This window comes from Symphodus melops (genome assembly GCF_947650265.1).
Source record: "Symphodus melops genome assembly, chromosome: 5".
In the NCBI taxonomy this organism is placed as follows: Eukaryota; Metazoa; Chordata; class Actinopteri; order Labriformes; family Labridae; genus Symphodus; species Symphodus melops.
The window spans coordinates 6291087-6303684 of NC_136695.1; the positions used below are offsets into that span (position 1 = coordinate 6291087).

The 12598-nt window shown below is 41.4% G+C and overlaps 4 protein-coding genes across 4 annotated transcripts; 2 read left to right on the forward strand and 2 right to left on the reverse strand.

Annotated features, from left to right (window-relative positions):
* Positions 1-254: 254 nt before the first annotated feature.
* LOC306824062 (histone H3.2) lies at positions 255-729 on the reverse strand. The gene has a single exon (XM_079344021.1). It carries the CDS (start codon positions 681-683, stop codon positions 273-275), a length of 411 nt encoding a protein of 136 aa, XP_079200147.1. The 5' UTR covers positions 684-729; the 3' UTR covers positions 255-272.
* Positions 730-1035: 306 nt separating this feature from the next.
* On the forward strand, positions 1036-1446 carry LOC306824491 (histone H2A). Its single transcript, XM_079344665.1, has one exon. The coding sequence runs from the start codon at positions 1057-1059 to the stop codon at positions 1438-1440; it is 384 nt and encodes a 127-aa protein (XP_079200791.1). The 5' UTR covers positions 1036-1056; the 3' UTR covers positions 1441-1446.
* An 805-nt stretch (positions 1447-2251) lies between these two features.
* kiaa1143 (KIAA1143 ortholog) lies at positions 2252-6325 on the reverse strand. The gene is made up of 3 exons (XM_079343684.1): positions 6090-6325; positions 4782-4932; positions 2252-3562 (listed from the first exon to the last, which is right to left on the reverse strand). The coding sequence occupies exons 1-3, from the start codon at positions 6201-6203 to the stop codon at positions 3315-3317; spliced, it is 513 nt and encodes a 170-aa protein (XP_079199810.1). The 5' UTR covers positions 6204-6325; the 3' UTR covers positions 2252-3314.
* Positions 6326-6763: 438 nt separating this feature from the next.
* Positions 6764-8661, forward strand: LOC306824053 (transmembrane protein 42-like). Its single transcript, XM_079344012.1, has 3 exons — positions 6764-7055; positions 7523-7669; positions 7801-8661. Exons 1-3 carry the CDS (start codon positions 6894-6896, stop codon positions 7942-7944), a joined length of 453 nt encoding a protein of 150 aa, XP_079200138.1. The 5' UTR covers positions 6764-6893; the 3' UTR covers positions 7945-8661.
* Positions 8662-12598: the final 3937 nt, after the last annotated feature.

The window sequence follows — 12598 nt, forward strand, 5'->3', positions numbered from 1 at the left end:
TCTCTGCGTGCCACTTTGAAAACGTTGTATACGCGTATAATTACAAGTGCTACAGCGGCAGTAGTTATGGCAATATGTGTAATCTGTGCGCGTGATATATTGGGAATTGGTTTATATTGTGTGGTTGCAGCAAGTCGTGTCCTTATTGCTGGACACGGGACTAGTTATAATATGTCATCTTGAAGTAGACAGTGGACAGTAGAGGAAGAGCTCTGAATAAATGTGGTGGCTCTTAAAAGAGCCATTTTTGTGGTTTTGGAGCAGTAGACAGATTAAGCTCTCTCTCCGCGGATCCTTCTTGCCAGCTGGATGTCTTTGGGCATGATGGTGACCCTCTTGGCGTGGATGGCGCACAGATTGGTGTCCTCAAAGAGGCCGACCAGGTAAGCCTCGCTGGCCTCCTGCAGAGCCATGACAGCGGAGCTCTGGAAGCGCAGGTCGGTCTTGAAGTCCTGAGCGATCTCACGGACCAGACGCTGGAAGGGCAGCTTGCGGATCAGCAGCTCGGTGGATTTCTGGTACCGACGGATCTCTCTCAGAGCCACGGTACCGGGCCTGTAACGATGGGGCTTCTTCACGCCACCGGTGGCCGGGGCGCTCTTACGGGCAGCCTTGGTGGCCAGCTGCTTCCTGGGGGCTTTGCCTCCGGTGGACTTACGAGCGGTCTGCTTGGTTCTTGCCATCGTCTCTTGTCTCTCTAAACGGGAGAAAAAATGTACTTCGACACGGGCCGAGCTGCTCTTAAAGCGGAGGAGCGGGTGTGCCGCAGTGACGTTGCCTCAGTCCTCCGGCCCCTGATTGGTGACGGGTTGCTTCTGGAGCTCAGCCCCGACGGGGGGAGCGAGCCCCCGCTTCGATCTCCGCTGCTCATTGGAGGAAAAGTTGTTCAAACTGTGGAGCCAAAGTCGGAGCGAGCCGCCCCCTGCTGCTCTGCTGGAAGCCTCTCTTCTGGTTGGAGGGGCAGGAAAACGCCCGCGCTCCGCGGACATATAATGGAGAGCATGTCCGCCTTGGCTACATTTCTCTCAGTCCCGACTCAAGAGATAAACAACAACCATGTCTGGAAGAGGCAAGACAGGCGGAAAGGCCAGAGCAAAGGCAAAGACCCGCTCTTCCCGTGCTGGGCTCCAGTTCCCAGTCGGTCGTGTTCACAGGCTGCTGCGCAAAGGAAACTACGCCCAGCGTGTTGGAGCCGGTGCCCCCGTCTACCTGGCGGCTGTGCTGGAGTACCTGACCGCTGAGATCCTGGAGCTGGCCGGTAACGCTGCCCGTGACAACAAGAAGACCCGTATCATCCCCCGTCACTTGCAGCTGGCTGTCCGCAACGACGAGGAGCTCAACAAGCTGCTCGGAGGAGTGACCATCGCTCAGGGTGGCGTGCTGCCCAACATCCAGGCTGTCCTGCTGCCCAAGAAGACCGAGAAGGCCGCCAAGAAGTAGAGACGCACGGCGCACACTCACCAACACAACGGCTCTTTTAAGAGCCACCCACACTCAATCAAGAGAGCAATTTCCCTGAATGAATTCATCTGATTTATTCTGATGATTTTTATACAATTTTAATTTCTGTATTTTCAACAATCTTTTTGTAAATCTTGAACATCACTTATTTTTACTGGACCCCGGTCACTTTTACACACTGACACTTTAAACTGTTTACAGTATTCTATGCTATACTTAATATTTTTGTGAAACAACAACTTTTATTTCTTTAGCTATATTCTATTATTGTGAAACTGTGTTTATTGTTATTGCGTGGCCTGCGGAAAAGTCCTTCCATTTCACTGCACATCTGTATGAGCACGTGACAAATAGAAATCTTGAAATGAATCTTGACTCTGATGAAAATCAAATGGGCATAGTTATAGTTTGTGATAAGATACACGATGATAGGTGGGCTCACCAAAACAAAATCAGACACGTTGCTAGATAATTCATTTTAGTTGGTGTTCTGATATCAGTAGCTCTATGCGAAGCTGTTCAGCTATAATTTCTGAGTAAAGAAAGTCAGAAGAATTCTCTATATTAGAATAATAATTGTATTTGTGACCTTAACGCAGGAACTAGAATGATAATGTGAAATAATTAGAACAATAATCTATGAAAACAGTCCATAACTCTGGTCGGTTTCACTGCCATTTCTTTCAGCGTACAGTGAAGTGATGGTAATGTGTGATGCAGACACATGGTTCAATTCAAGAAACTCTGACATGTCCACACAGTGAAACAAATCATCTCATGATGCAGGATGTCGGAGAGCTGATTTCATGTTTAATATTTCAAATGTTACAGCCACAAACATTTCCTAAAAACACAAGAAAATCATATTCACATTTTAAAAATGACACGACTGCATTGACAAGAATGCATTGTTACTACATAGTTATACAGCTCCTTGGCCGAAGCTAAGATATATTCATACATCCAATACATTATTGAATGTAATAAATACACTACAACAAGTACACATCTGATGACATCATCGGGCAGTACATATAAACAAGAGCAGATTTCAGTTTTAGTGAATGGATTTGAGGAGTATTTGAAGCGTGTTAACCTTCATACGAGAAGCAGAAAAAGATGCAGTGATGTCTCGACACCTTCTAGGATCAGGCGTTGAATGTCCCACACCTGTGGTAGAGGCATCTTTTGTTTTTGTGGAAAAGATTGCTTTTCTTTGTTCCCTTAGTGGAAGCTTCAGAAACTCAGGAAGACAAGTTTTTAAAAAAGTTGAAGAGATATCATGAACAGCAAGTAGAGAAGTATCCATTTTTACTAAGAAGTATTTAAAAAAAAGAAAAAAAGAGGAATCACCCAGGTAATGAATTTCACAGGTCAGAGTAAAACCAAAGATGAATCAGTGCACTTGTTTTTGTATCTGTTGTTGGTTAACTTTCATGTATCAGATTGAGTTGCATAGTTTGCTTGGCACAGAATGTCAATCAAATGTTTTGTTTTTCACTTCAGAACTAAAAAATATCTCTTTACTGCTGTTACAGTGAAACTAAGAATAAAAAAAGTCACCATATTAAAATCTTTGATAGGTTTAATTGACTGTAAAATTAAACTTGAAGACACACATCAGTTATATATAGTGAATACTCACTGTCATCAATGGGCTAACAGATGCAGACTACTGGCATCGTCCTTGAAAATTAACTACAGAATGGAGGCGCTTCACAACGGGATGAACTCCAGACAATCTTCTGCTATACACAAATGTTCTTGTCTGTCAATAAGATGAAACATTTGACTGTTAATGTTCACTTTGATTCCACTCTGTTACAGAGGTTTATGAGTCTCCTCAGTAACATTTAATCGTCCTCTTCCTCTTCATCTCCTCCGAAGGACAGGAGGCTGTTATTTTTCACTTTTTTCCCAGACTTCACCTCCTTCTTCTCCTTCTCCTTCTCCTTCTCCTTCTCCTCCTCCTCCTCCTCCACTCCTCCATCACTCTTCTTCTTCTTGCTGGAGCTGGCAGTGATGCCCTGGAATTTGTCAGAGGAGGAGCGCTTCGCTGGCTTCTTAAACAGAATTTTACCATCAGGAGGCGGTTTATCATCTGGGCAAAAATAAAAGTGTGAACCATTAAAACACACTCCTTTGTATGCAGTCTATGCAATAGCATCATTAAAATTAGAGTCAGAACGATTAATTGAACAACAGACAACAACGGCCGATATTAGCATATCAAGTGGCTACAGTTGTCAGCTAATTTCATCACATCAGAGGGGAGGGGGGACAGCGGGTGTGTATTGTAACTAATGTCTTGTGTCCTGCCTGTCTGTATACTGCTACTGGATGCCTTGAATTTCCCTCGGGATCAATAAAGTATCTATCTATCTATCTATCACAGATGTGTCGATATTTCTTGAGTTATTCATCAGTCAAATAGTAGTTCATTTGAGTTTCATTGGATTAAAACAGTTCATTTTCACCAGCAGAATGTGTTATATGGATTATTCCCCTCCAGAGCGTCAAACGAAGATGCATGTTACATGTGAAGTTACTTTCCCAATGAGAGACCATCTTGTCTTCCTTACAGGGATGTAAAGATTAATCATGAGGCATATAAAGAGCGACAGAGGGGCACAAGGGGGGCTCTGGGAACTACGTAAATATATTTCTTCTTAAACCATTTCGGCTGGTATAAAACATGTTTGGAGGGGGATTTTTTTTATTTAGCTGCCACCATGGTCAGTCAAAAAGTTAATTTGGGACCCCATCAGTAATATGGTGAGAGTCAGCAGCTGCAGAGCAGAGAACCTCCAGGTTCTGCAACAGCTTCTTCCCTCAGGCCATAAGACTTTTGAACATGACAATATAACGTACATCAAAGACACATGCAATATATTTATCTGTATGGTATAGCTTTTGTTGATCTATTTATATATGCCCCTTACCATGTAAATACTACAGTCCTTATTTAAATACTTGATGCTGTTTTTTTTTATCCTGCACTACAACGATCTGCACTGTAAAGTTTAAATTTGAATGGCAACAAAGAAAGTCTATGGCTGATATCTTGTACTCAGATCTTCAGTGTTCTCAAATACGATGTCAAATTTCCGCCCAGATCTCCCCCGCCCAGTTGTCGCGTCATTCTGTGGGAAACACAGATATCGGTCAGGCCCGTAATGAAAATGAAAATATGTGTAGAAGTATATCCTGGTATTCTTGGCATGTAACATTTGATGAACATGTATGCAACAAACTAAAAAAACAAACAAACCTGGCACACCAAATAATACTGGCATATGGACAAACACATGCAGCCTTACTTTTTTCTGCTCCACCTCCTGTGCGGATTTCACCCTTGATTTTCTTTACATCATCTGCGGTCAGGTCTCCACCTTTAAGGACTACAACCTGAGGTAACTCATCCTCCCGATCACTGCCGCTGTCATCATCCAGGGTTGGCATCGCCTGCCGCTGATGTGACAAACAAGTTTTATTTTTACTCTTCAAATACTTTCACCTGTGTTTTCATAATGCAATACTAATTCTTCAACCACCAAACCAGTACTGGTAACAGAGTGGTGGGAGGTATGAATGTTAGAGCCCGACTGCTTAATCAGCCAGCAGATAATATCAACTGATATTAAGGTATCAAGTGACTATCAGTATGGATATAATGAGATTTATTAAACAGACAAAATACATTTCTTTTGAGTATCATTGAACCAGCAGGATGTGCTATATGGGTAACAACAAGCACCATCACTCATATGAGTGTCAAGCAGTGATGAACGTACGTACTCTGTTATGTTCCAGTTGAACTCTCTACATTACATATCTTTTCTATAAGTGTATGATAACTGCATTAGAAGGATGAACTCAATATTTTAAAGATTCTAAATCGATTTAGAAAATATATATTAGCCAACATATCAGTATAAGACTTTTTCTTTCCTTATCAGTATTGGTATCGGCACCAAAACTTGCATAATAAGGAAGATCAGCACTGAATATGATGCTGAAACTGTGGGGTATGTGTCCCAAAGACCAAACTTAAACTCATGCCAATCATGGCCACGTTAAGACTGTCAAATAGGTCCTATTACTTCATTATTGGGGGTAAAGGGGAGTCAGATTTCACGTTTAAATTTTAACTTTCAAAGACTATATTACAGACTCAGAAACAATTAACATTACATCATAAATAAACGCAGATTTCAATTTGAAATATGAAAACCTAAAAACATAGTTTCTAATAAAGTGGATGTCGAGTAGACAAGTGTTACTTATTTGTTCTGAAATGTACAGTTAGTAAACACGAAGAGGACAATACTGACAAAATAAATCATCAAAAACAACCCTATGTCATTTTAAGTCCTTCGGGAATATTTTTTTTTTGAGGAAAGGAGGTGTGAGTGGGAGGAGCAGCTGTGAGAAATGAGGTTGTGTGCTTTATAAGACACAGAGGTTAGTTCTTGTTTCTATCACACGGGGTTGTTAAATCGGCTCCCTGTCCGGTAAAATGAATGAATACAAACTACTGAACTGAAAGCTAACACCAATGAAAACATCCAAATGAGGAGCAGTGCTTGGTCTGCCTCTGAGCTAAAGAGCCATATTAGCATACGAACCTTAGTGTCCACGGTCGGCCCTTCTTTGTAACCGACATCATTTTTGAACTTCTTCAGGAAAGATGGTTCCGCTGGTTTTACCCACGACACGCCACTGGCCTTACTTTTGTTCATCGCAGAGGAGTTCACAGTACAAACAAACGAATAACAGGCCTTCACAAACCTCCCGACAAGCACTGCACACCAAAACACAAGATACGTGCCGCGGCAAGTCACATGACCTAACAGACAATTGCTACTGGTGGAATTCTTCTTCTTCTGTTTTTTTTTACAAGGGTTTCAATCCACTACCTTTGCATTACTGACAGCCAGTGGTGGGCATCAGAATTGTAAGAGTCAGAATCTATAATCCCATCCGTAGTTCATTTTGCCAACCATCGATATTGGTAAAAAAAAAAAAAATCAATATACATCACCAGCAAAAAGTTCAATTAATTTTGAAACATGTTGAGTTATCTTAGCTTTATTGAAAATGCAGGCAGATTGTTTAAATAGAGCTACGTACATCAATGTGGAAATTTACAGAAGATAGAACATAGAATAAATGCATGACAATTAAATTTACTTTGTAAATAATAAGCTACAAATGAACATGCTTAGGGGATCCACGCTAATGCATGTTTATTGGATGACACATGCTTTGTTTTGACCACACTCCTCTCCAACCCAGTAGGGGGCCATAATGTGTCTGACAGCTGAGTGCCAACAGACAAAACAGAATAAAGAAGAAGGACACACGTTAACTGCTGTCAGTGAGGTTTTCAGGGTTTTCCCCCCCGCTTGTTAGTTTCATATTTTCCAGTTATGTTGTCAGGATCTCTTTATGCCTTACTGGCGGGGTTCATGGGGGCCGCAGCTTCTCTGACTGCCAAGCTGTCATTCGGTGCGCACTACCTGAGCGACATGTGTGAGGCCGGGCTCAGCCGGACTGGAACACACCGAGAGACTGCTTCAGTCTGTGACTGGGTGAGATGAACTCAAACAACAACAGCTTGCATGTCTGGTTGTCTCTATTTTCTTTAGTTTCTCTTCATAACGTTGACCTCGTTTTTGCTTTCAGTCGGAGTTTGGAAATATCGCTAAATGTGTTGAACTTTCATGTGAACATAGAGACAGTTTAAAATCTCTCTTGAACCTGAGAGGTGACATTTTATTATCATGTTTGTACAAGATATTGAGTTGTGTTAATGTTTTGGTTTCTACCTCATTAATTGTTGAACTTTGATGTGTTTTGTTATCCTTTTAACAAAGTATGTTAAAAAAATATTTTCAACAAATCATCACCTCTCTTAACGTTTCTTTCTAGAAGATTTAGTATGTGCTCAAGAAAATCTGAATTGTGTGCTCTGGTATATTCAGTCTCCAGAGCTGATCCATCCAAAGCTACGTCAGACTGCTGCCTTCTCATAATGTGTCTCTGTGTGTGTTTCCAGCTTCACATCCCTCTGCGGCTGCTGTGCGCTGGACTGCTGTTCACCTTTAATACTGTCATGTGGACCTTTTTCTCCAAAGCTCTCCGACACTGCTCCTCTTCAGCCAGGGCCACAGTCACTACCACTGCATCCAACTTCATCTCCTCAGTAAATTGCTGTGCCGCTCTTACAGTCACCTTACATACAGTAGAGGAAGAAAATATATTTAGCAGCTAGTGTGAGAGAGGGCTGAGATTTATTTTTTTGTCCTCTTTTTTATTTTACATATATGTTTCCAGGCTGTCCTGGGGAGGCTGATTTTTGGAGAGACCCATGCAACTCTATGGTGGGTTGGCATCTCTCTCACTCTGTGTGGACTGCTGGTGCTTCATGGATCAACACCGAAGGCTCTTCCACAAGAAGAGGTTAAAAAGGACACGTGATGAAACCATGGCTCTTTACAAGCATGCAGCTGCTGCTCTTCAGCCCCAGTTAAAGAAACCTGCTGTTGGACTTTTGGGAACTTGATGGAAGGGGTAAAAGTTGCTTATTGAAATGGTCATATAGGGTCTTAATATTTGTTATACTTTGTCCCACTACACCGTATGTAATGTTTAATGGTACAAAGACTTATTTTACTGAATATGACACAATCTATACAGATTCTTCTATATTACCTAAAATTGCAAACCAAAACATCCACCACAAGATGGACTTTTTCTGTACAGTTATTCTGAATGCCTATGTTTCTGTTGGATTGCTTGTAAGTCAGACCAAGAGCCATTATGGCCAACAGACCAATGAGTCTATGTTTACATTTCCTTTGGCAATGATTTGATTTGATTTGCAACTGAGAAACAACTGGGAAAAAAAGGCAGTGAGAAAGACAAGAGACATTAAGCGTTAGCCAAATGAAATAGTTGCCAACTGTAGTGACTTGATGGGTAATTCCTCATTCCTTCAGGAGTCTGGTAATGTGCAGTTGAAGTGATTGAAGCAGGTTTTACTTTGCATGAGAATGTGAGATGGTCATGTAACGTGGTGCAGTTATTTTCAGTAAACATACTAATTGGCCTTATAAACGGACCATGTTTAATTACGAATATATAATTGTACAATAAAAAATGTTAATTGTTAAGGTCAATTAAAGAAAATCTGAACAGGCCAAAATCAGAATCAGCAAGTAACACTTTTACAAAATCAGAACGGCCAAAGACTTACACATTAACACACTAACATTCGGTGCATCTTCAACACGGATCCATTCCAAAATATCCATTCCAAAAACTAACAGGTTTTCTTCTTCCCTTTCTGTTTCTCCTTAGTCTAAATGGTGCTTCTTCACCGGTGGCGAACCACTATCACCACCTACTGTTGGAGTGTGGACCTATTTACATTAACAACAATTAACAATAAACTTCATTTCATTTGTATTCTTCAAATAAGATTTCAACACCATTCCAGTAGTACATGCTATTGGTATAATTGTTTAATACAATGTTAGTAGACTACCCAACTTCTGCCAAACGGAGTCATTAATGAAACAGCACTTTTTTTTTGTCTTAAAAGTTAAAATATGATTGAATGAATGAAGGAAACCTTTATTGCCCCTAGCGAAGTTTGCCTTGCAAGGACAGCATGAAAATATAGTGTCAAAAGACATAGACAACCACACAGGATAGCTCATTAAAAAAAAATCATGAAAAAATCACTGAAGCATTGCATGATTACATGTGGGGATTTCAAGTAGCAATTCAATGAAGTGCAGAGTGCCAAGTTCAACAATCACAGCTTGTTGAGCAGCTCAATGCTGTTTTGTATGTGATGCCACTTTTAGTCCTTATTTGGTCATTCTGTACCTGTGCCCTGAAGTTCAGATCCCATGCTCAGAACAAAGGGGGTGCAGAGGGCGTTTTTAATACATTTCAAAACCTTTAGATTGCTCAGAGACAAAGCAAACAAGAAATGAACTATGGAGACATAAAACAGTTGCGTTTCTATTTGTTCCAGTTTCCAGGCACTAAAACATTTAATTCTGCCTGAAAGTGTGCCTTTTTTTATATGGGGCCTCATTGAGACACTTGGAGAACTGCACCTTTTGGAGCTACTTAAACTAGAGTGAGGCAGACCAAACATATTCTGCCTTGGTTAATACCAATTCCTTCTAGTAACTTCAGTGTTCTATTGTAAATGACATTGAATCACAAGGTAGTCTATAAAAGAATAGGAAGATTAGTTTGTCTCAGTGTCCAGCGGTTTTTTCCATAACAGAGGTCCCCATTTAATAAGGAGCACCGGACGTCTTTAGCACACCCTGATTTCCTTTAGTACAATTCACTCTTACTCTAATTTTGAAAGTTTAATAATGGATGTCTTTGACCTTAGGATGGTCCAAATGCTTTCACTCTCTCATACCCAGATCAACAAAAAGGAGCAGCGACAGCAACATTTCTCACCACAGTGTGGCAATCGGCATTCTATTGTAGTGACTGTTGAAGGCCGGCGAGTCTTGAGCAGTCGTCGTAGGGTCACAGCCGTTTCTCAGTGACTCCTCAGGAATCTGACACAGCATCAGCAGCTGTTCCCTGTGCATTTACTATTTCTGTCCTTCCTTTTCTCTCCATCCATTTCTTCATGTCTCGTACACACTGTTTTGCCATTTTGCTTTCTGTAAAATAAACATTCTACCATCTCTGATAGCATTGCCCCACCCTTTGTCCTGCAATGTTTCTTTATTTCCATTTGCCTCATCTTCCTCCTCTTTGTCTTTATGAGTTTATTTGATTAAGTAGCTTTTGAAATAAAATATGAGCTTCTCTTTTATTCATTCTTGCTTTTTTGCCTCATGGCATTATTTTTAATTGTTTTATTTTAGTCATGAAAAAAAGTTTTTTCCTGGTTCTGCAGGTTCCTGAGTGACGTCTAATGTTGTCATAGAGTTTATTCAGAAATGTTTACTGTTGTTTCCAAACACTTGTGTTTATATACTAATTGGCCTTATAAACAGATTATCTATCTGTCTATATACAGAACATGACACCTTCTGAGACGGAGCTTCAGGCCCGGCAACGCAACAGGACGGTGAGGGAGCGGGCAGTCATTCTACCTATGATGGCTAACGAGGTCAAGAAGCTCCACTCGACATTTCTTGCAGCTCAGTGTCAAGAGGCACCTGAGGAGAAGATGCAGACCAAGGAGAGAGCCGGACGAGAGATGGTGGAACAAAAAGCCCAAGAGTACGTGCACACTAAAGAGCGCCGAAAACAAATAGAACAGGGTTTCAATACTGATAATTACGAACTAATGTTGCAAAAACATAAAGAGAAACAAAAAGTCAAAGACCATGAACAAAAAGAGAGACTGAGAATGGAGCAAAGTGACAGAGAGATGGTGAGACAAAAGAAAATCGAGGATCGGACACAGCAAAGAGACATAGCACGGTTTTATCAGGCAGTTAATTGGGACCTCATTGTCGAGAAAAAGGAAGCAAAGAATCGAAGAGGAGAAGCGCGAGTTAGCCAGAGAAGAGATATTTCTTAAAACCTAAATATTGAATCCAAAGACTTTAACATAAACACATTTTGTGAAACTGCTCATCCACACAGGTGTTTAAACTCACCAACGCAGGCCAGAATGGATAATTTCGGAATTTATGCCACACAAACACTCCTTCTGTTATAGATGGAGGCTCTGAAAGATAAAAGAACATACAGTCCCTTACTACACAGTGTGTATGCACAATACTGTTCATAGGTCAACAAGTTCATCTCTCTCACTTTTGTCCCTCTGCATTAAGAAACTCGGTAGTTCCTCCTCCTCTTCACTTTCTTGATCTTGAAATGACAAGGGCAGCATCTGATGCTCATGGTGACTCAGCTCTATTGATAGATCCGAAGACAGCAAAGACTCGTCCTCTTCTGGGGTGTGAGTAAGGAAGGATGCGATGGGGCAGCAAGAACACAGAGTTAGATTAAAGAATTGCAATCACTAGGATAATTACATTATGAGCTGTTCTATATAATTAAAAGTGAGTCTAGCAAATACAGATACACACAGCATACAACAATGGACTCCGCAATAATGTGGAGGATGTAATGTTGATGTTCTTCTGAATTACACAGCTAATAGTTCTGTAAAAGAATGTATGTTATGTGACATAATTACCTTTCTCTGCTGCATTAAAACCTCTCCAGCTCAAATCTTGGTCTTGAGTGAACAGTTGGTTTAGTGGCACGACCCTTCTGCAAATTTGCTTTGCAGGAGGGCTTCGAATCCGGAGTGGAGTTGTTTCGATGCGTTTCTGTCACAGCGTCTCCGTGTAAACGGGGCCAGAGAGAAACGCATCAAAACGACCCCACTCCGGATTCGAAACACAGACCGTATGAAATGATGTAGTTCTCACGTCAGGCCAGTAGTGGGCAGTGGAACTTTACAACGCGACGCACGCTACACTCACCAGTACAACCACTTCCTCCACAACATCCTCTTTAGCAGCTAGTTCTCCCAAGTCTTACCCAAATACTGCGTATGGTCGCCCTGTGCTTAGGTAAAGGTTGAACAATTTGCCGCAAGTGTTCGATGCCCTTTCGGCGGCGACATACACAGTGTATCATATCAAGGTTCTGTTTATACAACGCGATTACAGCACATAGCACATAGCACAAGCGAATCCGCCGCCATTGTTGTTTGTTCTCAACTACTCCGCATGTCCAAATGTATGTGGGGGGGGGGGGGGCGTCATTGCAGCCAGAGAGTTCGCTCCGTTTCGTTCTCATGGCTGCGATACGCCCCCGTATTCGTTTCGCTCCACTCTGGAGGTCGAATTCAAAAGCTTGCATTTTCACCCCCGTGAAACACAGACGCCGTGTGAACGAAAGGCCAATCTGATACTCAACTGTTTCGTTTTACTGTCACAGCGTCTCCGTGTAAACAGGGCCATAGTTTCCTGTCACAGTCCAGGTTTCTCTCATCAGCAGCGAGGACAGTGAAAGTAACCACGATGAACAGAATGTGAAAATGTACATGATTTATAGTATAATTTCAATATATAAGTACAAGTATAAATGTTATATAAGCATCATCTGGATGAAGCTCATG